The 25,306-nt window shown below is 57.9% G+C and overlaps 12 protein-coding genes across 12 annotated transcripts; 6 read left to right on the top strand and 6 right to left on the bottom strand.

Moving 5' to 3' along the window:
* Positions 1–26: 26 nt before the first annotated feature.
* Positions 27–2,048, bottom strand: L226DRAFT_563008 (uncharacterized protein; the record flags this gene model as incomplete). Its single annotated transcript, XM_067683536.1, has 6 exons — positions 1,742–2,048; positions 1,635–1,685; positions 1,196–1,219; positions 757–1,141; positions 679–701; positions 27–626 (listed from the first exon to the last, which is right to left on the bottom strand). Coding segments are annotated over exons 1-6 (1,203 nt in total), but the record flags the coding sequence as incomplete, so codon positions are not given.
* Positions 2,049–2,961: 913 nt separating this feature from the next.
* L226DRAFT_258909 (uncharacterized protein) lies at positions 2,962–3,745 on the top strand. The gene is made up of 2 exons (XM_067673346.1): positions 2,962–3,325; positions 3,483–3,745. Exons 1-2 carry the CDS (start codon positions 3,066–3,068, stop codon positions 3,583–3,585), a joined length of 363 nt encoding a protein of 120 aa, XP_067530546.1. The 5' UTR covers positions 2,962–3,065; the 3' UTR covers positions 3,586–3,745.
* L226DRAFT_258859 (uncharacterized protein) lies at positions 3,678–5,800 on the top strand. The gene is made up of 8 exons (XM_067673345.1): positions 3,678–4,052; positions 4,130–4,222; positions 4,399–4,468; positions 4,673–4,737; positions 4,823–4,851; positions 5,151–5,231; positions 5,294–5,427; positions 5,524–5,800. The coding sequence occupies exons 1-8, from the start codon at positions 3,769–3,771 to the stop codon at positions 5,545–5,547; spliced, it is 780 nt and encodes a 259-aa protein (XP_067530547.1). The 5' UTR covers positions 3,678–3,768; the 3' UTR covers positions 5,548–5,800.
* A 1,387-nt stretch (positions 5,801–7,187) lies between these two features.
* Positions 7,188–8,058, bottom strand: L226DRAFT_539205 (uncharacterized protein). Its single transcript, XM_067681642.1, has 4 exons — positions 8,041–8,058; positions 7,701–7,981; positions 7,546–7,638; positions 7,188–7,481 (listed from the first exon to the last, which is right to left on the bottom strand). Exons 2-4 carry the CDS (start codon positions 7,701–7,703, stop codon positions 7,317–7,319), a joined length of 261 nt encoding a protein of 86 aa, XP_067530548.1. The 5' UTR covers positions 7,704–7,981; positions 8,041–8,058; the 3' UTR covers positions 7,188–7,316.
* A 505-nt stretch (positions 8,059–8,563) lies between these two features.
* L226DRAFT_258984 (uncharacterized protein) lies at positions 8,564–10,716 on the bottom strand. The gene is made up of 2 exons (XM_067673347.1): positions 10,631–10,716; positions 8,564–10,575 (listed from the first exon to the last, which is right to left on the bottom strand). Exon 2 carries the CDS (start codon positions 10,513–10,515, stop codon positions 8,584–8,586), a length of 1,932 nt encoding a protein of 643 aa, XP_067530549.1. The 5' UTR covers positions 10,516–10,575; positions 10,631–10,716; the 3' UTR covers positions 8,564–8,583.
* A 1,920-nt stretch (positions 10,717–12,636) lies between these two features.
* Positions 12,637–13,907, top strand: L226DRAFT_616397 (uncharacterized protein). Its single transcript, XM_067686901.1, has 4 exons — positions 12,637–12,740; positions 12,799–12,864; positions 12,936–13,052; positions 13,108–13,907. The coding sequence occupies exons 1-4, from the start codon at positions 12,709–12,711 to the stop codon at positions 13,715–13,717; spliced, it is 825 nt and encodes a 274-aa protein (XP_067530550.1). The 5' UTR covers positions 12,637–12,708; the 3' UTR covers positions 13,718–13,907.
* A 175-nt stretch (positions 13,908–14,082) lies between these two features.
* L226DRAFT_259011 (uncharacterized protein) lies at positions 14,083–16,226 on the top strand. The gene is made up of 3 exons (XM_067673348.1): positions 14,083–14,286; positions 14,343–14,409; positions 14,462–16,226. Exons 1-3 carry the CDS (start codon positions 14,269–14,271, stop codon positions 16,216–16,218), a joined length of 1,842 nt encoding a protein of 613 aa, XP_067530551.1. The 5' UTR covers positions 14,083–14,268; the 3' UTR covers positions 16,219–16,226.
* A 530-nt stretch (positions 16,227–16,756) lies between these two features.
* Positions 16,757–18,577, bottom strand: L226DRAFT_547897 (uncharacterized protein; the record flags this gene model as incomplete). Its single annotated transcript, XM_067682538.1, has 1 exon — positions 16,757–18,577. One exon carries the CDS (start codon positions 18,575–18,577, stop codon positions 16,757–16,759), a length of 1,821 nt encoding a protein of 606 aa, XP_067530552.1.
* Positions 18,578–19,180: 603 nt separating this feature from the next.
* Positions 19,181–20,182, bottom strand: L226DRAFT_616399 (uncharacterized protein). The gene is made up of 2 exons (XM_067686902.1): positions 19,950–20,182; positions 19,181–19,897 (listed from the first exon to the last, which is right to left on the bottom strand). The coding sequence occupies exons 1-2, from the start codon at positions 20,080–20,082 to the stop codon at positions 19,440–19,442; spliced, it is 591 nt and encodes a 196-aa protein (XP_067530553.1). The 5' UTR covers positions 20,083–20,182; the 3' UTR covers positions 19,181–19,439.
* A 353-nt stretch (positions 20,183–20,535) lies between these two features.
* On the top strand, positions 20,536–21,920 carry L226DRAFT_259130 (uncharacterized protein). Its single transcript, XM_067673349.1, has 4 exons — positions 20,536–20,860; positions 20,916–21,295; positions 21,351–21,711; positions 21,766–21,920. The coding sequence occupies exons 1-4, from the start codon at positions 20,764–20,766 to the stop codon at positions 21,795–21,797; spliced, it is 870 nt and encodes a 289-aa protein (XP_067530554.1). The 5' UTR covers positions 20,536–20,763; the 3' UTR covers positions 21,798–21,920.
* A 648-nt stretch (positions 21,921–22,568) lies between these two features.
* On the top strand, positions 22,569–23,269 carry L226DRAFT_470772 (uncharacterized protein; the record flags this gene model as incomplete). The annotated part of the gene is made up of 2 exons (XM_067676337.1): positions 22,569–22,698; positions 22,755–23,269. 2 exons carry the CDS (start codon positions 22,569–22,571, stop codon positions 23,267–23,269), a joined length of 645 nt encoding a protein of 214 aa, XP_067530555.1.
* A 33-nt stretch (positions 23,270–23,302) lies between these two features.
* L226DRAFT_547901 (DUF455-domain-containing protein) lies at positions 23,303–25,128 on the bottom strand (the record flags this gene model as incomplete). Its single annotated transcript, XM_067682539.1, has 6 exons — positions 23,303–23,909; positions 24,032–24,237; positions 24,288–24,448; positions 24,502–24,665; positions 24,719–24,988; positions 25,046–25,128. The coding sequence occupies 6 exons, from the start codon at positions 25,126–25,128 to the stop codon at positions 23,303–23,305; spliced, it is 1,491 nt and encodes a 496-aa protein (XP_067530556.1).
* Positions 25,129–25,306: the final 178 nt, after the last annotated feature.

Below are 25,306 nucleotides of genomic sequence, written 5' to 3' on the forward strand. Positions count from 1 at the left end.
GCGAGCTCCGCGCGGTCGTTGATCACGATCTGGTACGTCGTCAGCACCACCGGGAAGTTCGTCTTCTGGTGCGGCTTCAGCGGATGCTCGTTCTGCTGCTCCGCCGACGGCTCCTCGTCTACGGTCATCGAGTCCTCGAACTCGGACGACCCGGCTTCCTCCTGGACATGGACGCGCTTGCGAGACTTGGCGGGAGTCCGCCCGCCACGCTTCCCGCGTGCGGTGGCCTTGCCCCGAGGAGGAGCTTCGTCTTCGGAGCTGTCGTCGTCCCTCCGCGCACGGCTTCTGGTAGCAGCTCTCCCTCGTCCCCGCCCTCGGCCACGCGCGGGTGTTTTCCGCTTCCCCTTGCCTTTCCCCTTGCTCTTCGAGGCCGCAGCGGCGGCTTCCGCTGCAGAGCCCGTCGCCACACGGTAGTACTCCCTGTCCACCGCGTCCATCACCATCTGCGTCCGCCTGATCTCAGCGCGCTCTTCCTTCGTGCCATAGTATGTCACAACGGGGATGTCGGGCGCGAAACGCTCGAACTCGCGTGCCCAGTTGTCGAGCACGGCCAGCGGGCACACGACCATAAAAGGTGCTGGCGTGCGCTCTCGGAGGAATGCGTGGAACGCGATTGTCTGTATAGTCTGCACGGGAAGTGTGAGCTGGGATCCATGTCAGGTAGGTGAGGGCGAGTACCTTTCCGAGACCCATTTCATCGGCTACATGCGCATCAGCCCTGCGAGGGTAAGAGCAAACAGAGACGACTGGACGCACCAAGTATGCCAGAGATACCGTTCTGGTACAGACCGGCCATCCATGCCACGCCTTCTAGCTGGTAGTCCTTGAGAGTCGCACCGGTGATAAGAGCAGGCTGCTCAAAAGTGCTCTTCTCCGCCTCCGCGTCGCCCTCGGCATCTTCGCCCTCTCCTGGCACTGCGACGGACTTGCCCGTGGCCTTCCGCCTCTTCGCCTCGCGCTCGTCCTCCGAGTCCGACACTACTCGTGCGCGTTTACGGGATGGTTTCGCTGTGGTCTTCGCTTTTGGCTTGCGGCGTCCATTTGCTAGTCTAACTTGGTCCATCTGGTCCTTCAGAAGCGTTACGTACGTCGCGGACTTTTGCAGGAGGGTCTCGAGTTCTGCGAGGCGCGGGTCGTCCTCCTGGATCGTGTTTTAGAGCGGAAATGGGCGTGAAGTATACGTTAGCACACATACCGCCTCGTCGTCTTTAGGCTCACTCTGAGAATAGGGAGGGCGTTAGCGTGGTTGCGTCTCGTCGCATGCGTCGCACACCAGTGATTTATACGGACAAGAGGTTGCGGTCACGGTGGGAGGACAGACCAGTGCCGCGAGCCCGAGCGCAGAGCAACATAGCGTATATCGACGGCAAAACGAGTAGAAGGGTTGGGGAGGCGGGCCTAGTCACATATCGTCCGTGGCCGGCCGCTATGACCTCTGTCCGGCGTACAATCTGGCGGACTGTCCGCCACACGACCCTCTTCCGTCGCTCAGACGTAGAACCCCACTGCACCATGCGCCCGCCAGAAGTACGACCGTTCAAGACTCACGGCGCAGAACACTCATGCCTCCCCTCATAACTCTGATGATCGCCACCACGCACCCTGCGACCACGAGTACATACTGAAGTACGCACCTTAACAGTTGGCCTCTCTACAAACTCCACTTCATCGTCGTCCGTCTTCGGCTGCATCACATAACAATATCAGTATCAACTCAAGCGCAGAGTGCTGCGTGACCTACGTCGTCAAGTCCGTCGTCGGGAATGGAAACAGGACTTGTAGGCGGAGAAGTAGCACGCGTCGAGGGCATAGCTGGCGACCCGGGGGTGCCGGTCGACCGCGACGACGGCGTGGCAGACATCTTCAATTCCCTCGTCCGTATCTTCGAAGCAGCCGTCTTCAAGTATGATGTGGTGTGGTAGAACAGAGGTTATGAGGAGGAAGGAGAGCCCGAGGACGACTCCGAGGATGACGGCGCGGAAGAAGCCCAAGCTTAGCCTGGCCACAACCTGAGCGTGACTGTTGAGACGCGTCACGTAACGTGTGACGTAACGCGAATATGACTGGCGCCAGATGCTTGCAACAAGACTTCAGTCTCAAGGATCTTGGTTGCTCTTGATTTACCTCAGGGGAGGACGTTCCTGTTAGGTGAAATAGTGCCAGCATCTATACTGTTATACGCTGACTCCGTGCCGGTTGTTGCAGCATAGATACACTCGTAACATGCTGCTATTGCCAGCGAATGTGATCATGCCATTTGACAAGCATATGAGAGCGAGCATTCTACTTGCCAAGAAGAGCTTTTTTGAGGGTGCGCGCTGATTGATGCAGTCAGTGCATTGAGTACAGGTGCGTCTTCCAGTTCGCATGCGCACCGCATAGTCCCGGACCCGCTTGCAAGACTCCAGCACCATTTCTTCACGGCTCCCAACTCGTGAAAGTATGGCCTACGAACCAGCCGCCGTGTTAGCAAGACGTCTCGGCTGGAGATCTGAGACAAGACAACAGTGAGTATCGTCATCAGAACAATGTCCTACTCAGCGGCCCCGGGAGACGGCTGACGTACAACTGAGACACACCTTTGATCGATCAGCTCGCCCTATATGGGATGAGCGATGTGCTCTCCCTTCTCCGAGTCCAAGATGGAACCTCTTTCGTCTCATCTGAATAATTGACCGACTCAAAATTCAGACGACCGCGACGCGAATGTCACGTGCTGAGAAGCTGGACAAGGAGGGTTGCGTGCGACTGGCAGTGGGTCCTCGCTCGCAGAAGCTGCAACAGGGAGCGCAAAGCATGGCGACAGCTATCGTCCGGCTGACTGTGAGTGCATCGTACACGACGCTCGCAGGATGGGCTTCCATCTTAACACCTCGCCCCAGTAGCATGTCGTGCATTCACTAGACATCGAACCTTCACTGTGCCGCAGAGCCCCACTGCGCCGCCATACAACTCACATAGGCTCCTGTACTCCTGGTCATTTTTGGACATCCTAGTCCTCCGAGAAGGCACGGACCGCTGATCCCGACAGTGGGGGTCGAACGACTGCTCGCATCTGCCGAATCATGGCCAGCCCGCCTCGTGTAGCAGCAATTTTGCTTCCATTCGCACCCCGCGCACAATTAGCACCCTCGGTGCTCTCGAACGTTCTGCTCCCCCGGAGGTCCATGCTGCCGTCACGGCCGCGTTGCGCGTTCTGGACGGACCTTGGACGACATCTCGGTGGCCGTCTGTGGCCATCGACAACGTTGCAGTCCAGGCACTCCACGTTTTATCTCACGTCGGGGCGCACGGCGGATTGCACCAAGGACGGTGCAGCCCTCAGGTACGTCGGTCACCCGACGCCGTATGCACTCCCCATGCACGTTACGCATTGACGAGGCGTGGTGCCAGCCTCGAGGCTGTATCGGCGACAGGCCTCAGAGCACCGTCGACGGCCCCGAGTCGCTTAGCAGGCGCACACTGATTACGCTCGCCATCAGGGACTGGGTTAATATCATCCGAGGCCGACCGAGACGCGGGGTGGGCGTGGTTTCTCAAGGTTTCGTGCTGGAATCTCGATGGACCCTCCTCGTGGGGTGTTGATCTCCGCTAGCGCCCGCGCGGGCCATGGCCCAACCGCGCCCTATGTAAGTCGCCTGCATTGTCCTCCGCAATCTTCCCCCCTCTGCGCTCTGCTTGCGTTTTTCGCGTTCGACTCTTGCTTCAACCCATCCGCTCCCTACCCCCGCCTCCCCGCCCCCCACCACCACCATCCACTCCCGCGCGATGCTCTTCCCGAGCCTCCCATCGCTCTCCGCCCTCCTGCTCGTGGCCAGCCTCTTCGGCTCCTCCGCGCCCGCCGCGCTCGCCCGCAGCATCCCAGAAGTAAACAAGAACGTCGCGCGCGGCGCTGAGGCCGACCGATGGACCAACGGCCAGCGCCTCGCGGCTGGTCTGCCCCCGCACGCCCCCCGCAAGCTGAAGCGCGCCACCCCCACCGAGCCCAACGTCGCGAAACGCCATGTCCCGAGTCCCAGTCCGAGCCCTGCGGCTTTTGCGAACCTGCATGTGTACGTTTGATTACTATGCGTCTATGGTCCCTGCGCGCGGCTTGTTCTCCCCAACCCCGACTCACCAACCCCTACAGCGCCGTCACCGAAACACGCACTGGCCGCATCGAAGCCCGCACCGTCGCGGACGACGCCTCCCTTGGTTTCGTCCGGCTCTCGTCCTCCGGCGTGTGAGTGCTCCCCCGCATCCTCTCTCCGTCCGATCGCTGATGAGAGCGCCCGTGCCTGATTTGCCTGCCCACCGCTGTGCTGTTGTTGCACAACGTACACTGCAATCTGCGTATCTGTCGTCATGCGCTGCTGTTGAACTTGATGGCCCTCCTGCAATCCGCGCGACTTGCAACAGAAGCCTTGGCAGCGACGGCGCCGACGTGACGTTCACCACCTCGGGCTCGACGCCTTTCAGCATTGCGACGGTGAGTCCCCAATCCCGCATCCTTGCCACGGTCTCTGATCGTTCATTGCGATTGTCTCTGTGTCTGCACCCGGCTCTTCACTCTCATCTATCAACTCCCATCCGACACCTTCGCTTACCCCTCGCCACCATGCGATTCACGCTGCGCTGCGCCACATGCGCTCGCAACGCTCACTCTCTGAAATCTGGATAACCGACCACGCAGACCGAAGAATCACCACTCTATCTCGGCGGGTCGGGCACTTCTGCAATCGCAACAGGAACCACAAGGTACGCCCGCCCAACTTCTCATCTTCCACTGCCAGATCGCTCGTTGTTGGGATGTCCCCTGCTGACGCCCGCCATTTCCGGTCAGAACGGCCACACTGAGCTCAGTTCCCGCAAGTGAGTGTTCTGTTCCTTGCTTCTGCAACATTCTTCTGGTGTTCGCGCTTCATGTGGCTTTCGCCGCCCGTATGACGGCCCGGCGCTCCCCGTGTGCCCGCGGGTTGGTTGGTACTCGGCATGGATGATGGCGATGAGAGCGTCATATGTAGCCAGGCCCACTGTCAGTGTTCGAGGTCTAGCGTTACAACCTAAACCATCGAAGCGGCCTTGATGGCGCGCTCAGGTTTCCGTATCTTCGGTCCGACGCGTTGCAGCACGTAACTGACTATATTGTCCATTGTACTCATTCACTCCAGCATCGCCCCACGCCCGCCCAATGGCCACAGGCGGCGAGTCTGCAATCTGGACGCTCGACGCAGCCTCCCAGAAGCTCGTCCGTGAGTACCCCCGTCTCATCCGTTCTTCGCCTCCCCCTCCTAACACAACCCAACCCCCATAGCATACTGGGTAAACCCCGACGGCTCGCACCCAAAGACGACGCTCGCATACAGCACGACCGACGGCGCCCTGCTCCTCACGGGCGACATCGACGCCTACAACCAGGCGCACCCCAGCGCGCCCCTGGTCGAAGCCGTAAGTGGCGCAGACCTTACCTGACTGAACTTAAGCAGTGCGCGGGCTCTCGTGCCCGTTCGCGCTTGGTGCTGACTGCTGCGATCGTGTTTATAGGCGCTGTACTATGTGGGCAACTGACCGTGAGGGAACGAGCGGGCCCGCTCGACCCCCGGCTGGAGCTGCTAGGCTCGCAGGCTTGCAGTGGAATCATGAAACGCAAACGGATATACGAAGACAAAAACGAATACGGAAACGCCTGTCACGCGTGAGGCGGCGACGAGGCACGAGATACGAATACGAGCACGCGACGACGGCTGACGACGACGGAATACTGTACTGTACACTACGCGCCGGCCCTACCTCTCTACCTAGGGACCCCGCCACCACCCCCTCTTACTCTAATCCGCCCACCTCCCACCCTCCTCACTGTCCGACGTTCAACTTGCAAGCTTCGACCTTTGGCGGTTTCAAGTACGACTTTCGCGAGACCCGACGAGCAGCCTGCCTGCGTTGCGCAGGCCGGCTCTTTTCTGTTGTACAACCGAAGAGTCAAGGCAGAGGCAAAGGCTCGTAGCGGACCCCCACCGGATCCGACAGGACCCCGGCCAGTGACATAGACTCCGAGACGTAAATACGGCTACTATTTAAACATTCCTTTTAGTTACATACGCAAACCCCTTCAACTTCCAACTTCGCAACTTTACTTTGGACTCCTTGGTACACTTTCGAGTTTCGGACTTTTCCTCGCGAATTTTGCTATCTTGCTCTCCGTTTCTGCCTCCTCCTCCTCTTCTACTCGACCTCGTTGAACTTTCGTACTGGACAATTAATGGACCGTTCCCGTTTCGACCGTGTACGTACGTATAGTAAGTAGTAACTTGCGTACTACATACCGTTCTCCCTCTCCTCTTTCCCCACGCTTCCGCTGCATATACCTCCCTCCGCTCCCTAAGCTGCGTACTGCTTGCTAGCCGTGTTGGTGTTGTTCTGCCGTACTGTGCCATTGACAGTGTACTTAATGCGGAGGGGCGCGTCAGGTCTGCATCTGGCCGTCCGACGTCGCCCTCTTCGACTCCCGACCCCCTTCCTCCCTGTTACCTGATTCATTGCTGCTATCCTAGTTTTTCCCGGTATGCAGGCTTTTTGGACTTTTATTTGTTTTACCTTGGTATTTTGGGTGACAGTACTGTTGTAGAATGGCAAATATACAAGCCTCGAGCTTAAGCTGTGACGTTGGTTGTATAGTTGTGGAGTGGGAAAGCTGCACTTTCAACTATTAGTATTTACAGCCGTTTTCATATCGATAGGCCCTTTTCGAATAATTTATATGGATAGTGCGGATCACGAAATGTCCGTTCCGCTCGCTGGCGAGCCTACGCGATGGTTGCCCATCATTCTCCGCAGCGTCAGTTTTGTGGACCGCCAGAGTCCGCCACACCCGACAATCAGCACATTATTTTTGGAAGGCCTATCAATATGAAAACGGCTGTATTTGTTGGATCAGTTTCCAGATACTTATTCGGTAAGTATTGATTCCTTACTCAATACAACGGGAGTCCCCTGCCTGAACCCGCAGTCACTATAACAAATCTCCTCGCAAACTCGTGTCACTCCGTAACTTCACTTCGTCTTATCAACTCTGCACAAGAACGCGATTGGAAAACTTTACCCTTTGCGATTCCGCATTGCTACTCGCAGCCTGCGACTCGCCACTTCGCCACTGGCACGAAACATCGCTCAGACCTGATCAATGCTCAAGATGAATGTGACCAACAGGTGATGGCATTACAACAGATCAAGGCAGGGTATGTGAGCTACGCGGTATACGTGTATGGGGGGCATCGAGGAATGCAGAGGAGTCATGGACGAAAGTTGGTGCAATACTCAGTCAAAGTACAGCGGGTGACTTAGTACGTCCCGCCCGCACGGCGCCGTCCCCATCCCCGACGGCCTGTGCGAGACATGCCAGTCGTCCCGCTACTCCCGTAGCCTCTGCGGCTGGAACTTCTGCGGCCGCTGAAGCAGCGGCAGCAGATGATGGCGACGAAGCAGTCCCAGATGGCGAGAAGGACCTGGGGACATCAAGAACGATGGTAAGCTATAATGAATTTGGTGGAGGTGCAAGAAGGTACGTACAGAGACGATGGCGGAGATGATGGTCTCGATGACGTTGGCGATGGCTGAGATGACAGCGTTGATGGCGCCGCCAATGGCAGAGATGATAGAACCCTACAAGGAACGCAATATTGTGAGTGACGGTCTTGACTGGTGGGCGATGAGGAGGAACATACCATGATGGTACGAGGTTTGATTTGTTGGGAAGTCGTGGAAGTCGTGAAGTGTTTGCTTGGTCGTGGTACAGGTAGTCAAGTTCGTGGTTTGGTGGGGGGAATGGGCGCAGCTCTACCGACTTATATATGCTTCGTGCGGCTCAGGAACGGTGAGTGACGTTAGTACTGAGGCTCCTTTGAAGGACTCCACAACATCTACTTTGCCCCACTATGAGCACCGTGACGTCATGTACCATGGGGCTGCCGCATCCATATCCCAGGAAGCTCCAGACTGGACTGGCCTGGAATGCGCTCAGCTGGGCAAAGGGAAGACTTGAATACGGACAACGCGTTACTCAACTGCTCCTTATCGACTCGGACACCCAACAAACATAGATGTCGAGAAGATTTGGGAGGGTGATATTGCCAAGAAGCGCCAATAAGAGCTTTATGGTTCATCCTACGTGGAGTACGTTTTCCCTTGGCTGGGCTAGTCTGATCCAGGGACCTTGTAAGGAGTGGTAGTGGTGCATCGTCATGCACACCGTCTCGGCGGTGCCTGCCAATGTACAGCCTGTCCAAGTGGCTATGCTCTCGCATTTGGTAACTGAAACGCCCGTCATGCCACTGCGGCAGGGTTATGTCGTTAGCAAGCTCGGCTACGGAGACTACCTCGGGGGGCCAACATAACGTTCACTGCCAGACGTCACTTGTAATAATAACCTCATATATTGGAAACTTGAAAGAGCGTGTGGGTTCGGATGTAGATACAGCGAGGCAGGACATACAGTACATATCGGTAGCATGAGAGAGAGCAGGGATAGAAAACGAGAGGATAGAGAGAAGAGAGGAAGACAAACATAGGTAACAGAACACATACAATATCGTCGGCGACTTGCAACACTCACGCAGCACCACTAGCAGCCTTCTCGGCATCCTCCTTCGCCTTCTTCTCCAGCCATTCCTCCCTCTCCACGTCCTCCTTGATCTGCGTGAGGATACGGGACAAGACGTTCACAGCCTCCATCGCAATGGCCTTGTCATCCGCCTTCATAAGCCGGAGGAACTTGCTCTCGAACTTGTCTGGGTGCCAGAACAGCATCTCCGCCCGGATCCGCTCCCTCGGTGTCTTCCCCTCCATGCTCTGACGGTACGGAGAGAGGACGAACTCACGCACTTGCTGGATCGAGATCTCCGACGGCTGCGGTGCGGGAGGGAAGGGCGCATCGACGTGCGGGAGGAAGGGGAACCAGGGGATGGGGAAGTCGCAGTACGGGACCTGGCCGTCGATGTCCTTCCGGGTCTTCAGCACCGTCCACTTGTGGTCGTACATCTGGCAGATGTACTGAGCCACCTGAGCCCGGTGAGCCGCCGCCTCCGCCTCGCGCGCAGCCTGCGCCGCACGCTCCTGAGCCTCCTGGGCAGCCCGCGCCGCGGCCTCCTGCTGCTCACGCTCCGCCCGCTCTTGAGCCTCCCGAGCCGCACGATGCTGCTCCTCAAAGAAGGCGCGCTGCTGCGCCTCGCGGAACGCCTGCTCGAGCATAGCGTGCTCGAGATGAGCCTGCTCGAGCTGCTCCATGAACGCCTTCGCCTGCGCCCACTGCTGCTGCTCGCGGGCGCGGAGCTCCTGCTCCATGAGGTTCGCCCGGTACTCCGCCGCGCGCACGAACGCGTCCTTCGCAGCCTGGTCCCGTTCGATCTGCGCGATCATCTCGTTCGCCTCGCGGGTCGCCTGCCGAAGAGCCTCCAGCGCAGCCCGCCGCTCCGCCATAACGGCCTCGCGGATCTTCTTCTCCTGCTCCTCCGCGCGCCGCATCGCCTCCTCGCGTTCAGCCCTGAGACGCTTCACCACCTCCTCCATCTCGCGGCGCTCGCGTGCCTCGCGCAGCTGCTGGTCCCGCTTCCGCTGGGCCTCAGCCTCCTTCGCGCGCCGCGCCTCCTCGACACGGCGAGCCTCCGCGGCAACGCGCGCACGCTCCTGCTGCTGGCGAGCCTTGCGCTGACGCTCCTCCTCGCGCATCTTCTCCCGGTAGATGCGCTCCTCCTGGCGGAGACGGTGCGTCTCGGCGATGCGACGGTTGTTCTCGTCCTCCCGCTCCTGGCGCTTGCGCTCCTCCTCGGCCCGGAGCTCCTCCTGGCGCTTGCGCTCCTGCTCCTCGCGCTCCTTGGCCTCCGCGAGCTTGCGCTGGTACTGCTTCTCGCGCTTGGCGGCGGCGGCGCAGTCCAGCGCGCGGTACTTCTCGCGCTGGGGCTGCAGCTCGACGGCGAGGTCGAGCGCGGTCTCGTTCTCGTGGTAGCGCTCGCGCGTCTGGCCCTGGATCTTGAGCGCCTCGAAGACGCGGAGGACGCGCATGTCCTCTTCGTTGAGGTCGAGCGTGCGGAGCGTGTCGGCGTAGTACTTGGTGGTCTCGGCGCCGAACTCGGGGAGACGATAGCGTCTGGCGACGGGAGGGGAAGGGTAGAACGTCAGGCCACCGGGGAACCTGGGGTCCACCGTGGGTCCTGCGGCGACGACGGCGGGTTCCGGGGGTGCTGCAGCTTGGAGCTCCTCGGGCGGGGTGAAGGCCTTGCCGAGAGACTTGAGGAAGCGTTCCTTCTTGGTGGGGGTGTGGTACTTGGTGCGGGGGTGGACCGTCGTCGCCGGGTCCTTGTTCTCGTTTTTCGCGTTATTCTCGTTCTTCTCCTGAAGCTGGGCGTGCCGGACGCCGCGAAGGTCGTTCGGAGTGGGGGGAGGGGCGGGGAAGGGCTTGGGGTTGTTGATCTTCACGTGGTTGATACGACCGACGTTGAAGCCGGCTCCGCGACCGTATCTGACGTGAGCCTGACGAGTATGCATGGTGGTGGTCGAGTCGGAATAAGCTACAGAGCGTGTGTATAGACGGGGCTAGGGCTACAACTGCTGAGTCTCGTCAGAACGGCGGGTGGTTGGCGGTGGTTGGGAGTCTACGCACCAACAAGAACGAGTGGACGGTCCTGCGGTATAACGTAAGCGTCGTCGGGGGGAAGTGTCGAGGCGTTCGGTCGAGTCTTGAGTCTTGAGTCTGAGTCTTGAGTCTTGCAACGGGCTTGCTGAGTGGGGCTGTTGAGAGCCTGAGGGCTGGAGCGCCGGAGGACCGGGGCGGTCGATGGTGGTGGTAACGGGGAAAGATGTTGGGGGCCACCAACGCGCAAAGGCAGGCCGCTTTATAGAGTCTGGAGCCGTCGGCTGGGAACCCCGGAACGTTGCACGCGGTATCGATTGCACATCAAGGGCGCGGGAGACTTTTTGAAGCCCAGCACCCCCCATTGTCGCGGCTGACGCAGCCCTCGCTTTGCCGATGCAAGCGCTTGACGCTTTTCCCCCCCGGAGGCGGCTCCTCCCCTCTTCGCCCAGGCCTCAACGCACTCCGTTGTCGGTGCCGCGTCGCAGCTACGGTGCTTGGGTATGCAGGGAAGCAAGTCCGCAAGCACGCCCACTCGATGCGGGGGCAGAGGTGGGCGGGATGCGACACGGACGGGGTCGCGGAGTGCCTACCCGGAAGTCAGGGCTCAAAGCGGATCGGTTCCGCTGGTTTCGGGGTCACGCACCCTTCCATTGTCCGTAGCACTGCTTTGATTACTCTCACTCTGCTGCGGACCCTCCCTCCGGCGCCGTCGAATAATCGGGCTTGCGAGCATCTTGCCGTAGCACATGGTCGCAATGGTTCGCTCTTGACATAGCGGCCTACGGTAGATTGGTTCCTTCAGACTTTCCATGCAATCTCCATGGGAACCTTCGTGCACACGCTTGAACGCTTGGATTTCCACCGTTGGTGTGCGGCCAAAGGGTGCTTTGCGGGACAAACTGGTACAACGGCACAGTTAGCGATGGCAGACCATAAGTCGCGCCCCGTACCTGTCCCGAAGCCCATAAAGTAGCATAGCGTACATAGGGCGTGATTTTCTGGCAAAATACGGGGAGGTTGTGTCGGGGGGCCGTACGAATTCAGCCTTGATCGCGCCGCTGGCGTTCAAGTCTAAGCGAACACAGGGGCGGTCCAAGCGCGACGGCGGGGACAATGGCGCTCCGTCCTGCACAATCAATGGCCGTGCATCAGTCTCTGGACAATGGCTGCCTCGTGCGTCGGTCATGTCGGTGTCCGCGACGTCCTGGACAAGTTGCATATAGGGGCTACCGCGAAGGAAATCTTGTTTGAATATCGCGCACTCTGACGGCTGAGGCACTAAGCTTAAGGGTCCTGTTTACATAGCGCAAAATACTGGCTCAAACTATGTCTCGTTATCAGAGAACGCCAATGCTAGGTTCGTGATGACTCTGTGAGTGATCATGGAGTATGCGATCAGTAGTAGTACTCACGCTCTGTCCATGGACGCCGTTTACTGTGAGTAGTGCAGCTCAGTACAATGACCTCAATTTTCTTGGTGAAACAAATACGTCAGTGCGCCGGTCTATGTGTCGGGCGTAGTGGTTGTTGAGCAGCAACGTCGGCACACCCGCCACGTCGGCAATTTCCAAACCGGGAAACAAGCGTCTAATGATAATTGCACCGCAAAGCCAGGTTTGACTTCCTTCGTCTTGTTTCCAATTGTCGGTGTCCTAGTGTTTCTCTGACAGCTGTTGTTTTTCGCATGCAAACAATCCGAAATGAGGAGACTTGATGGGCGTTGCACGAAGTCGGGACAGTGCCAGCCCTAGTAACTTGGCTGCGGCAGCGACCCTTCCCCAGCCTCGCGCCCGGAGTGTAGATTGGTGAGTCAGGTATCACTTCTGCGGATTGACAGGTGTCCTTGGCGTCACAATTGCCAAAATTAGCCCACAAAGGTGAGCGCAGTCCGCTCCCGGATGAGCACAATACGGCGGCAAAGACAACTGCTCCGCTTCTCCAAAGCGTCAAAACCATAGACCATTGCATGCCATAGCAAAGTTCGGCGGATGTGCCGCATTGTGCCGGCCAAATGTCAGGCGCGTAGCTTTGACCAGGTTGCTTGCTTGATATAAAGCTGCTTGCGCTTGCGGTTCGTTTGCGACCACAGGTCTTCCTTCTTCACCATGCTTGAGCGAACCCCCTCCTTGTCCTCAGAGTGAGTGCATTATCCACTGTCCGGATCTCGACCATCCTTAATCACCTACCACCATTAGCACAACGGCTAGTCCGGTTGATACCGAGTCGGAGCAAAGTTTTGTGCGGGAGTCGACAGTTGAACTGTGAGTACCACATCTGCTGGCTTTCACTACCCGTGAATGGTCCCTAACGGTGACACCCCAAAAACTTGTAGCGAAGATGCATGGAGGAAAGCAGAGGAGTTGTTCGGCAGCGTTGACCGTCCTCAACAAGTCTCCCGACCCAAGACCGCCTATATATCCCGCACCTATAGCATCGAAGTTCAGTATGAGTAAGCCTGGTTGTGTTCAACAATGAGTTACGTTGGCCTCACTTTCTTGTCACAGGATAGAGGAGCTCTCCCCGGACCACGGGCTGTGTGACGACTCTGAGTCTGACTTCGAAAACATGGGTCGTACACCAAGTCCGGAGCCCAGAGAGCAGTCTGTTGCTCCAACCTATCTGCCTTTCGGATGCGCTCGCTTGGGCCTCAACTCTCAGGGTGACGTCCCAGCAATGCTCTCGAAGTCTGACTTCAAGAACATCGGTCGTACACCAAGCCCGGCTCGCTTGGGCCTCGACTCCCTGAGCGGCGTCCCAGCGATGCTCTCGGACCCGTATCCTCAAACTTGCGAGAGGACGCTCACCCACACGACGTCTCGGTTCGTCGTGACCAACGCCAAGCCTGGCTCTTCGACAATGAACAACGCTCCCCGCGATGACTTTGCAGTCCCTCTTCCAGTGCGAGCAGGCCCGTCCAGAGGTCTCCCTCCTGCTCAACCGCAAGCTCGTGCACAGCGCAGACCAGTTTCACAGCTTAGACCTGTCTCCAGCAGTGCGCGTGGCCCCTCTGGGAAGGCAGAGGCGGTGTCTGTTGCGGCAAGGAGGCAAAGGCGCTCGACTGTGCTCCCCTCTGGTCCGCCCAGACGGTCTGAGCGTCTGGCTGCGCAAGCCTAACGGTAGATGCATTAACATGAAATGATGATACGCACCTCTCACACTGTTCAGCAAATCATGTACATAGTATTGCTTGCTCCGAGTCTCTGACTGCCCCGACCACGCCACTCCTTACCCCGATTATCCAGTTATGATGTACTTGTTCACATCCCGCCACTCGTTTCAAATTCCACATCTCATTCACTCCGTCACGAGCATCACTTTGGAGCAATCGCGACCGATGGATCCATGCTGGAAAAGCTTGTCCGCATTGGTGGGTTAAGCGGGCTGGACTTCGCAACCGGGCGCTCGGCTATTGCCGAGCCCCGCCACCCGCGTAATACACTGTCGCCTCGTGTTTTCGCAACTCTTTTCCAACTGCCAACACAACGTCTACGCAACCTTGTTTCGTGCTCTGAGCTTGGGTGATTTGCTTCTTATATGAGACACCAACGATAGGGAGAAGCAAACCAAGATCCTTTGACATCTAGATCACAGCGATTAGGGAAAGACGACTAAAGGCCCGAAGGCTTCTTCGTACCTGTTGCGACAGAATCGTCGTCCTTGAACTTATGCCTACCATGCATCGGGTATGTTGTTTCCCAGTGAATAACTGATGATATCGGAACTGACAGGTATATTACAGCCTTGCGATTATCGCGCCCTGGCGCACCCCGCTGCTTTCCTGGCACCCGTCCTCGAGAGACAGTCTCGTGAGTGGCCTATATGGAGAGATATTTTGTCGCTGACCATATTTATTAACAGTTTCTGACGAGGCCTATGCACAGTCACACCTCTCACGGACTCGCGGTTGGTTTCATGCTCCTGCCGGAATGGCCACACCTCCGAGCGACCCTCCCCGAGCAGACGACTCCACAGTCAATATTCGTAGATCTGTCGTCCTCCGTTCAAGACAGACCGCCACCGACGAACAACAATCCAAGTCGGTTTGGAACGCCTCGGTCCCAGTGAATCGACTGCCACCGGAGATCTTGCTCGAGATCTTCCAAGTCTTACAGGCGATAACAGAGGACGTTCACGACGTCTGGATGGTCCCATCAAGTTATGTTTTCTGGCCTCGTCTCTCGCATGTATGCCGCGCCTGGCGCGATGTCATATGCAACTCGGCGCAGCTCTGGCGGGATATCCACGTCAAGGGCGATTTGCAGTGGGTCGAGTTGTGCCTCTCCCGTTCTCGAGAAGCCCCTCTTCACATCTTCTTCCACTCTGGTGCAACGCTTCCCGATGCCTGTGACATCTTGTCCAATCACAGGCACCGCATCAAGACAGTGGTGGTCTTCGACACGGCGCCAGACACAGTCTCCTGTCTCACGCAGTTCTTCCAGCCCAGTATGCCCATGCTCGAGGAGTTCTCGCTCGATGCGTTCAACACGTTTTCCGACGCCACTTGTTTTAGTGACTCCGACATATTCCCCCTACTCCCCGCCCTACACACACTGCGTCTTGGGTATGCGCACATCGACTGGACCTCCAACGCGGCACGGAAGCTGCGCGTTCTGCATCTTCGAGACTGGACACCTCCGGACGATCACCTGCTCTCCCTGCACGAATTCCTTAGCGCTCTCCAGGAATTCCAGGCCCTTGAAGATCTCAACATGGACTTTGCGTTTCCGTTCGAAACGTACAACGCCGATGGCGTGCGCGACGTCACAGGTCCCATCGTCACCCTCCCCAACATTCGCAGCCTATACTTCCTCTGTCCCTCCCACGAAGAGCCCTCGTCGCCCGACATCTACCACCTTCTCGCCCATCTCAGAGTGCCCGTGTCAGCGAAACTGCACGTCTACTCGCAGACACAGGACCACGTCACATCCTCCGGTGAGGGCGGCTATCTGGACACCATCCCCCAGGATACGGACTGCCTTCCCATACTCAAGAGCGCGACGACGGCGCAGCTATGGAAGCAAGGCTTCGATTGCCACTGTGGGGAAGGTCAGCTAGGTGTCGACCTCGAGCCCATGGGAGACGAGACGCAGCGGTGGGCGTACACCCCGGAGCGGGCTGTCGATGACTTCTGCACGCTGTTTGCGAAGTCTCCGCTGGTTGAGCTGGCCGTGCGGGATATGAGGTATACGGAGGAGTCGTGGGCACAACTGTTTCGGACATTCCCTTCTCTTTCCGTCCTCAAGGTGAAGAACGAGTCCCCTGGTAGCGATGACGATGTCGAAGATGGTCTCCTCGCTGCTCTCACACCCACCGCACCCGATCAAGCCACGGACTCTGACCCGGACTCGGACGATCCCGTCCCCCTACCTAATATGCGCACCATGCAATACAAGGGCGAGTGGCACGAGGATACGCTGAGCGACCTCGTACATTGCTTGCGCGCTCGGGCGGCGCGTGGTGTCAAACTTCGGAAGCTGACACTCCGCATGTTTGGCCGAGACCCAGAGGATGCTGATGGCGACGCGAGGCATGAGAGCCTCCTTCACGAACTAGACGAACTGGTAGAAGAACCTATGGTGTACGCTGATATACCGCGGCCACAGATGTATTTGTAACGGTCTCACGCATTATCATGTCATGCCTTGCCAGACGGACTCCGCCTCGCTACTAGTCAAAGGTAAGCTCCCTGTGATAGATGGGTGCTTGGCTCCGTCTGCGCGGCGTGCACGTTCTCGCTCAAGCCGGCCGATGCGCTCGAAGTCGGCGATTGCGTTTTCATACGTTCCTTTCCTCATCTGCTCCTCGAGGACTCGTCAGCCGGTGAGCAGTGCCTGTTCCATATGATGCAGTAACCACGGTGCTAATGAATTTCGATCGCCTTCGGTAGCGGCATCTGCCATCGCGCACGGACTCGATATCTTCAAACGCCTCCATCGGTATGATCATCTCTCAAGGATGAGGTCACTCAGGTGTATACGAACAGCATCGAGGCCGCGATCATGTTACTGGTTGCAAAAGACATGGCCTAGCCATCGTCCAACAATGCTCTCGTCGCACGTCTGAACTCATCCAGCTTCCAAACCTATGAACAACTCAAACACGGTACCGGAACCATCGCAACACGAATATCAAAATTCTACTTCCACGTTCCCCCTATCCCCTGAATGCCGCCAACCTCTGCTCAATCCCCATGCCTAAGAACGTCTCCGCCTCATCATCCTTCTCCTTCTCATCCGCGCTCTCCTCCCCAGGCACCGCAGGTAGCACCTGTAACGCCGCCCCAAACTTGTTCGGGCCCCCTGGGCAAGTCTCCCCAGCGAGCTGCCGCTCGCTCCAGCTCCGTGACAAGATCTCGTCCACCTTACTCAGCGCCGTCTTCCGCGCGAGGTAGCGCTCCGCCGCGGTCCCGCGTCCCACCTTCCCGTTCGTGGCGGTCGTTGCCTGCGAGTAAGCGGAGTCCGACGAGCTGCTTGAGACCCCGCTGTCAGCACGCTCCGCCACCGGCCGAGACTGAGCTTGCGGCTGTGGGCCCGCCTTCTTGAGCCGACCACGGTACGGTGACGTGCTCGCGGTGGACGGGAACGGGAGGAGAGGTGGCTCGCGCTGCGTCCGGAGCTTCTTGTGCTGCTTCCCATCGTCGTCCGTGCCCTTCTCCATCGCATTGACCACGGTTTTGACCGAGACCGCCGGTGCTGAGCGCAGGAGGACGAGCGAAGGGCTCATGGCGCCGAAGAAGAGCTGAGACTCGAGCGGGGGCGAGGTCACCAAGGGCGGGCTCATGGGCAGGATGGAGGAATCGACGCGAGTTATGCCTTGCACGCCCTGTGCGAGCGACGGCGAGCCCGCCTTGGAGGGGGACACGAACGGGCTGTTGCGCTTCTCGTCGGTGCTCCGCCTGATGGGCGCGGGTGTGAACTTGTCCGACTTCTGCCGCTTGACCTTCGGTCGCGGAGTGGGAGACGCCTGAGAAGAATAGGCCTCGTCCTCCTCGAGCAAAGCGCCGGACTCGGGATCCTCAACGACGATGCGGAAGCCAGACGGAGACGAGATACATTGCGAGCTGTTCCTAGAGAGTGTGTGCCGGCACGAGGGAGTCTCATCCCCATCCTGGTCAGAGGTCGATGCCCTGCTCGTGTCCGTACCAGCTCGCCTGTGTCCACGACGGCGCTGCACTGGAGTCGCGGAGTTGCTCTCGCTGTTCGTTCGGTCACTATTGTTATCGCTTGTCTGCGTGAGCTTGTACGTTCCCTTGGAGCGACGCAGAGTGCTGGACCGCAGGCGTTCGAGGATGCCGCGCCTGATGGACTTGTGCCGAAGAGACTCGTAGGGTGTCGTGTCGTCAGCATCGCTCAGAGCGCCATATGGATCCGGAGAGGTGACCTGGCACGAACGCGAGTCACCGGACGTACGCGTGCCACGCCGCGATGAAGCAGACGGTGTGCCAGTGGGACTAGAGTCGTCCAGGAAAGGGTCGTCTTCTTCGCTGCCGCTAGTGTGACTCCTAGGTGCCTTAGTCCCAGAGATCTTGTTGCTAGACGTGCGCGTGAAAGCACGTCCGAGCCAGCTGCCCCTATTGGGCTCTTCAACCGATTTCTCCGCGACCAGTTCCTGAGTACTTGACATAGACCGGCGAGCGTCGATCTCGGGTGGCAAAAGCGTGGCCGGACGAACTTGTCTGAAGATCGTGGGAGGGTTGTACACAGGACCAGGTACCAGTCCGACTTCGTGTTCGCGATGGGCAGGGAGACAGCGGTACAGCAACCAAGTCAGCAGACCTCCGGCTAAAGCACCAAGGATGCCGAAGAGCGGAGCAAGGTAGATAATGTTGAAGCTACTTGAACCCTTCTGCGCCATGCGTGCGCGAACGCGCTCGATGGAGGACTCGCTGCTTGCGGGAGGTAGAGCAGTGACGAGGACCAAGGGGGCTGACGAGGTCACCGAAGACGACGAAGGGGAGAGTAGAGAGGTCGGCATGGTTATACTGTCATCGCTGTAGCTAGTAGTCATGAGGCTGACAGCGTGAGCTGGAGCTGAAACGAGAGATGATGCCAAGGCCGGGGTTGCGTCGGGCGTCGTGCCGACCGCATATGTCGTCTGTCCCCACGCGCTGTAGGACGGGTATGGCCACCAATTGATGCTGGAAGGCGTAGCGGCACCGTCTTGACGGCCGTGCAAAGCTGCAGTTGTACGCGAAGGTGATGGCATCCCCGTGGGGTGGCCGTAGACATTACTTGCGGAGAAGAGGACTACACACAGTAGCCTCCCCGTGGATCCTCTTGAGCGATATGCTCTCATCTAACGAGGGTTTGTCAAGCTCACTGCGGTGGCTGGACGAGATAACGAGTACTCACGTTGGGGGGCTAGACGAAGAAGATGGACAGATATTCGACGAACGAGTTGTTATGAGAATCACGGAAATTCATGGGCACTGTGGCTGACAAGGCCAATCGGGATGCGGACCAGGCATGATTGCAACCCGGGCCACTAGGATAGTATAAAAAGAGACTGCACTCGCGTTCAGCTAGGCCACAGGTCTCATCGCCTCCGCAGGTAATGAACCTGACTACAAGTCCCAGTACGTCGTCATCAACGTTGAGATTGAGCTGGAGACAGTGGTGGAGTACATGGACAACGGGGGGATGAGGCTATATCATGTATGGTTGAGGGCTGACTCTACAGTCGGAGTTTGAACGACTCAATCCTTGTTACTTATCCCCAGTAAGTAAACTCTGATTTGGCAGATGTGTGAAACGTTCAACAATAGCAGAGGATACCGGTATCCCGCACCAACTGTTCGCACAGTTGCCGAGAAAATGGACTGTCCTTCTCCCTGACCTCACATCGAGACAGACGGCTGTCCGTCAACTGCGCCACTCTCCGCCCACGCCTTGAACTCGGGCCGCTGATTCTTCTCCACCGCATCGTACACCGCGTTCCAGTCAAGGCACCTGCGAACAGGATGCGGCTCGACGGGATGGATGTTCGACGGGTACTGGTACGGATCGAGGTTCGTGTCGCCGCGGCACAGGATCATCTGCCTGATGTAGTTCATGCAGTGCCGCGCAGGCTGCTCTTCGCGCTGCGCACGGGGCTTCGTGAGCTGGTCGCGCATGACGTTCAGGCAGCGCAGCTGGTGGAACATCGACACCATGAACGGCTCGTGCTGGTCGCCGACGTAGATGAGCCCGTCCCCGGGAACGAGCGCGCCCCAGGCTTGTGAGGCGTTGAAGTCGTAGTACAGCCCGCTGTCGAAGGCAAATGCCACAGGCTTCCGCTCTACTTCCCAGATGCCGGCTACAGAGGGAGAAGAGTGAGTTCCTGCAGATGCACAAGGCGAGAGACTCACCATTGATAGCGTCATCGTGGTCTCGTTTGGAGTATAGCTTCAGAAAGCTTGAGAGTTTGTAGGTGAAGTTCGTGCCCAACAGTAAGATCGCGGCCACCAAGATTATCGACTCGTAGCGGAATAAGGTGGGCATTGGTGAGTATTGGTGCGGAGGATGACGTGGTGGGCACTGACAGAGGGAAGAGGGGTAGCTCTGAGTACGCACTATCGCATTTGACGATACCAGCAATGATGCGTATCACGAAGTCGGCGTACCGCTCGCACTCAATCTCAAGAAGACTACTCGCACCCGTGCACAGCATCCGCCAATGAATATATGACTGCGCAATGAGACGAGCCAGGACGAACCTCGTGGCTAGGTGTCCAGAGTACGTGAATGTTACGCACCGCCACGCCAGGATATCTCAGGGAGTTTCACGTTTAGTGCGTCGCGCTGAGGCGTCCCGAGCGGCAACAAGCATCAAAAGTATCGATTGACGACCAAAGGTGCTGAACAGCCTCAAGAAGTACGTCCTGCAAGAAGGCACCGGGTTCCCGTAACACGAATCGTAGAAGACTGTCAACCATGGGAACGTGATCTTCCATGTACAGCGACGCCCAAACTCATAGAAGTGTGGCGTGCGGAGCGCGAGTACAGCAGTACAGCCAGACACTTTGACGGCTTCCCGGAAGCAAGTCAAGGGAAGTCATACAGTACATCCCTTAGCCGGCAGAGGAGCATCCCCTACGCCATCCCCCACCCGCGACCTTCTCGATCCGCTGTCGCCTTATCGCACACTCAGCATCCCATCTGCAGCACACACCGAACAGGAACATGACAGGCAGCAACGCGGAATATGAGAGTTATGCCTTGCTCTCTCAAGAAGAGCGCGAACCTTTCGGGTTCGAGGATGAAGGAAACCCCTCTGGAGGTGACTCTTGCCTATGCGATCCTTCGGACCATCTGACTGACGACGCACGACGCAGCCAAGCACGCCAGAGTCTCCCGGAGTAGTGCAAATGGTCATCGGGCATGGCTCCCATGGGTGCTCGCCCTGCTTCTCGTAGTCGCCGCGACCGACGCCGTCACGCTCCTCTACATTTCGCGCATCATGGACACAGTCTACGCGGACCTTAGCACCGACGAATTGGAGTTCGCGAACCCATATCATGGCCTCGACGCGCTCTATCGCTCCGGGACGATCGAGTCGTCCAAGATAGATCCTATACAGAACATCCCGCGCGTCGTCGCACAGGTGTTCCCCGGCCGGCCCAAGGAACTCGCGCCTGTCGGGGAGCACGACCTGTTCAACAAGGCCTTCGGGACGCTGTCCCCACACGAGAAGCACCTGCAAGTCTCTCCCGACGTACGTCCACGGCACTAACTTCCATACATCGTCATCTGACATTCGCGTATTCCAGGTACACACAATCGCGCAGTTCCGCGCATTGGACTTTGGAATGGAAGAGTGCTCACTCGTCATCCAGCTCCCAGGAAATGGGGACCACATCGAGAGTAAGGAGCCCTTCCTCTTCCACCCGCTCTCCGTGTTCGAGGTCTTCCGGCCGGACGCCCCCAAGCCGCTTGACGTCCGCAAACTTTCGTACAGCACTAGGCCGCCCAGGAAGGAGAAGATAGCCACGGTAACACCTCGGGCGGGAGAAGAGACCCCTATTACGCGCTTCCCCTGCGCATGGGGCACTCTGCACACGTTCGAGGTCGCGTGCGGCTCCACGTCGGACTGCCTTGTCGACATCTGGTCAAGTCAGAACACGACGTATGGTACGTGGGCGTACACTGCTTGACTGCAGAGGCTGTGACTGAGGTCGATGACAGGCATCTACATGTATCAACATCAGACTGTGTGAAGGCTGTGCGGAACGGGTTTGGAAGACTAAAGACCTTGTTTCGCTAGAATGTGCAGATGATATCATGCCGTGTGTCGAGGGTCAACCGCATGTCGTAGTATGAGGTGGTTGGCATACATGGTTAGGCAGGAAGACTCACTGGTACATAGCCTGCGCCTGCGCCTGCGCCCACTCCCATCTACGCCCACTCGCGCTCACAATCCATCAAGCTAGCCTGGATCTGGATTGATCTCGATCTCTAACAAGATGGTTATGACCCCGCAAGCACAACCGATGAGGTTATGCATGATACGACTCACGGATCAACGCTGTTTGCCACCATGCACGCGTTTAGCTCGATGGGATCAATCGAGTATGCGACAGCCGTGGTGGTTCGTTCCTTTGCTTAACGGACCACGGGTATTACTAGCTTGCGCGATGAGAACAAAGAATGCAAAGAGCCTTCGCGAGGCTATACCCACAGCGTGACGAGTGGGTGACGAGAAGACACCGCCGAGTACGTCCGGGCGTCGCTCTAAGGAAGGTTCAGCAGTTGAGTCATGGTCTAACCCATGAGCTGTAACCCGAAGATGTCAGGTTGTCAATGGAATGCACGAGTCATGTCTGTCTGACTTACATGTTGGGCAGTATCAGTACCGTCGATGTTTGAGCTGGAGAGGCAGGGATTATTAGTGTTCCGATCTGCCGCAGCCATCTCCTAGGACAAGGGCAGTTCAGCTGTGAGTTCGCCATGAATCGTTCACCCTCCCGCTTCCCCTCGTCACAACCACCATGTCCTCTTCCCGACTGGCACTCTTCGCAGTAGTGGTCCTCGCCGCGCTGAATGCCTGCATTGACTTCGTGCAGATACGAGCCACACATCGCACAGCGATAGCGCGCCCTCCACCACTCCGTCGTTACAGTATGCCTCTCCTTCCTCACTCGCTGGCATGCGTGCACTGACGTCGTTCCACCCAGGCTTCATAGATGAAGACTACCCACCTCGCATGCCCCTCCCCTCCGCACGCCGCGCCGTCAAGCTCACGCTCGAAGACAGTGTCCGCTACTCCCTCTTTTCTCCAGAGGCCTACGACGAGTGGCTCTGGACCGCAACCGTCGGGGATGGGAACGTCCACTACGGCCCCACTCGCCGCCTCTTCGTCGTGTCAGTGACGCACCAATTGCATTGCATGCGCTCGATACGCGAGGCGCTCGAACAGGACGCGGTGCCGCACGGCCACCAGATTCCGCACCTCACGCACTGCCTGAACTTCATCCGCATGTCGACCCTGTGCGCTGCGGACATCACGCTAGAGCCCCCCGACGCGTTTGCGCGCAACTATACGAGCGATCGAGCGGGTGGGGAGCATGTGTGTATGGATTGGCCGGCGTTCTATGAAGATATGAAGCGGAACTCGCTGGAGTGGGATATGTTCAGGAATCAGCAATCGAACGCTATGAATACGAACATGAGACATGTGCATGAATGGTAGATAGTGACGTACCTAGGACGATATACCCTCATGTTATATGCCTGCACCTTCATATCCAACTGCCATATCGGCCTGCGCCCCTCTGCCCTGCTCCCACTCCGCAGGCAACTCTCCTCTGAGATTCTCGTAGAAGTCAGGCGTCAGCCCCGCCTTCTCGCGGTCCGCCGCATTGAACGGTCCCTTGACGTCTCCTCTCCACCCGCGCTTCACTTCATCTCTGAATGTCTGCACGGGGTCAACGCCCTGCTTCGCACATACCCAGGTGAACCACCGGTGCCCAGTTGTGACGTGTGTCACCTCGTCATGATGGATCGTCTCTAGTACCTTGACACTTTCCGGGTCGCCTGAACGTCGGAACTTCTCGATCGTCCCTGGGTTGACGTCCAGGCCGCGGGCCTCGTGCACGAGATGGATGATAGCGAGGCGTGAGCGCAGGGAGGCGAAGGTGACCTGCGCAGACTCCCAGAGGCCTGCATGTACGGGAAGAGAACCATAAGGCGTGGAGGGGGAAAGGGCCGCGAGGCGCGCGGTGAGAAGCGAGAAGTGCTTGGATTCATCGAGGGCCATCTTCGTGAAGTCCGCGAAGAACGCGGGAGGCAGGTCCGGATGTGAAGGGCCATAACGCGCGATGATATCCCATCTATCAAGGACCAGTTCAGACGGGCAATGCTTCTTGGAGAGGGTGATAGATACTCACGCGAGGTCAATGCTAGGAACTCGAGTTAGAGCGATGTGCGCGGGGATAAGTCGGAATTTACGTACGCCCATTGCTCGATATTCGCCAACGCATGCAGCATAACGGCCCTGTTCTTCCGTCTCGCCATCTTGCCGGGATCGACTGTATTTCGCGCATACATCTCCTCACGCGGCGGCACATCCGGCGGCCGAGGTGCTATGGACGAGCGATGGCCAATCGACTTGAGCTGGCCTGTACGGAAGAGCTGCACGGCATGCCTGGTGCGTTGTACCTGCATCAGCGTGAGCCCACCCAACCGTGTCCATGTGGATATATACGCACCTTCAGCATAGGATCGGGGGTGTTCAGGATAAGGACTGCCCATTGTATGAGCGTGATGGGCGGGTTCTCGGTGGGTACGAGCGGTTCTGGTTCCTTCGGGGTATGGGAGGAGATAGAGAGGTGGGAGAGGTCGGGCGGAGGCGGAGGCGGGTCCGCGAACTCTAACGTTTACAGTTTGCAAACCGCAGTCGTCCTTGAAACTGAATGCACGCACCTTCGGAGACTGGCCTGAACTCTACCAACCGCCAACCACTTCCTCCCTCCGGCGTCTCGACCCATATATGATCTTCTCCGTCCTCTGTCTTGCGGATGTCCGTGGTATACGTGCATGCTTTCAGCCCCGTCTCGCTGTGACCTGTCTTCAGGTCGAAGTCATATCTACGCCAGGAGTGAGAACGCGCGAGGACCACAACATACGCGATGGTACGCACCTATGCCACGGACACACTGCAACGACTCCCGTATCACACTCCTCGATCTCCGCATGGGACATATCTGCACCAAGGTGCGGGCAATTCGCCTCCATGACATAGATCTGGTCGCGCAAAGCCTGCGGAGAGGACGCATCGCTCTCTGCGCCGCTCTCCAGGAGTTGGCCAGGGGCGAGGCGGAAGAGAATGAGCGAGTGATAGTTGCCTTCTTGCGAACGGAGGGTCAAAAAGAATCGCGAGTGGGTTGCAAGCTTCTCCAGGGGTGAGATCCTAGAATAACTTACTCAGGATGCGTTCCCCCTTCATGTGCAGGCGACTTGCCTCAACCATGTCTCATCGTTGCCCTTGGGAGCTGGTGAGTTCGCTTTAGTTGCATCATTGTGACTTGAACTCTTTGCTTGGACCGTCATCGTAGCAGGCGAGGTGAGTATATGTCGTCTAACAGATGGGCTAAATGCTGAAACCTGACACGATTTTCAGTAAAGTGTTTTCAGAGACTGTACCTTGACTGGACATACCTCGTTGAGTGGACCGATGCCACTTCGGGAGATGGACAACAGTACTCCTTTCGGCACAGAGTGTCTGGAC

This window comes from Lentinus tigrinus, assembly GCF_003813185.1.
Source record: "Lentinus tigrinus ALCF2SS1-7 unplaced genomic scaffold L226scaffold_41, whole genome shotgun sequence".
Lineage (NCBI taxonomy): Eukaryota > Fungi > Basidiomycota > Agaricomycetes > Polyporales > Polyporaceae > Lentinus > Lentinus tigrinus.

Excerpts from the sequence above, each read along its gene's own strand:
- L226DRAFT_258984 (XM_067673347.1), bottom strand. The coding sequence starts at position 10,515 with ATGCATACTCGTCAGGCTCACGTCAGATACGGTCGCGGAGCCGGCTTC.
- L226DRAFT_258859 (XM_067673345.1), top strand. The coding sequence starts at position 3,769 with ATGCTCTTCCCGAGCCTCCCATCGCTCTCCGCCCTCCTGCTCGTGGCC. Across the intron at positions 4,223-4,398 it reads CGGCTCTCGTCCTCCGGCGT|AAGCCTTGGCAGCGACGGCG; the intron begins GTGAGTGCTCCC and ends GACTTGCAACAG. Across the intron at positions 5,232-5,293 it reads AGCCTCCCAGAAGCTCGTCC|CATACTGGGTAAACCCCGAC; the intron begins GTGAGTACCCCC and ends CAACCCCCATAG.
- L226DRAFT_259011 (XM_067673348.1), top strand. Across the intron at positions 14,410-14,461 it reads CGTCCTCGAGAGACAGTCTC|TTTCTGACGAGGCCTATGCA; the intron begins GTGAGTGGCCTA and ends ATTTATTAACAG.
- L226DRAFT_259130 (XM_067673349.1), top strand. The coding sequence starts at position 20,764 with ATGACAGGCAGCAACGCGGAATATGAGAGTTATGCCTTGCTCTCTCAA. Across the intron at positions 21,296-21,350 it reads ACCTGCAAGTCTCTCCCGAC|GTACACACAATCGCGCAGTT; the intron begins GTACGTCCACGG and ends CGCGTATTCCAG. Across the intron at positions 21,712-21,765 it reads AAGTCAGAACACGACGTATG|GCATCTACATGTATCAACAT; the intron begins GTACGTGGGCGT and ends GGTCGATGACAG.
- L226DRAFT_258909 (XM_067673346.1), top strand. The coding sequence starts at position 3,066 with ATGGCCAGCCCGCCTCGTGTAGCAGCAATTTTGCTTCCATTCGCACCC. Across the intron at positions 3,326-3,482 it reads AAGGACGGTGCAGCCCTCAG|GGACTGGGTTAATATCATCC; the intron begins GTACGTCGGTCA and ends GCTCGCCATCAG.
- L226DRAFT_616399 (XM_067686902.1), bottom strand. The coding sequence starts at position 20,082 with ATGCCCACCTTATTCCGCTACGAGTCGATAATCTTGGTGGCCGCGATC. Across the intron at positions 19,898-19,949 it reads CCACGATGACGCTATCAATG|CCGGCATCTGGGAAGTAGAG; the intron begins GTGAGTCTCTCG and ends CTCCCTCTGTAG.
- L226DRAFT_616397 (XM_067686901.1), top strand. The coding sequence starts at position 12,709 with ATGCTTGAGCGAACCCCCTCCTTGTCCTCAGA. Across the intron at positions 12,741-12,798 it reads ACCCCCTCCTTGTCCTCAGA|CACAACGGCTAGTCCGGTTG; the intron begins GTGAGTGCATTA and ends TACCACCATTAG. Across the intron at positions 12,865-12,935 it reads CGGGAGTCGACAGTTGAACT|CGAAGATGCATGGAGGAAAG; the intron begins GTGAGTACCACA and ends AAAAACTTGTAG.
- L226DRAFT_539205 (XM_067681642.1), bottom strand. Across the intron at positions 7,482-7,545 it reads TCATCTCCGCCATCGTCTCT|GTCCTTCTCGCCATCTGGGA; the intron begins GTACGTACCTTC and ends TGATGTCCCCAG.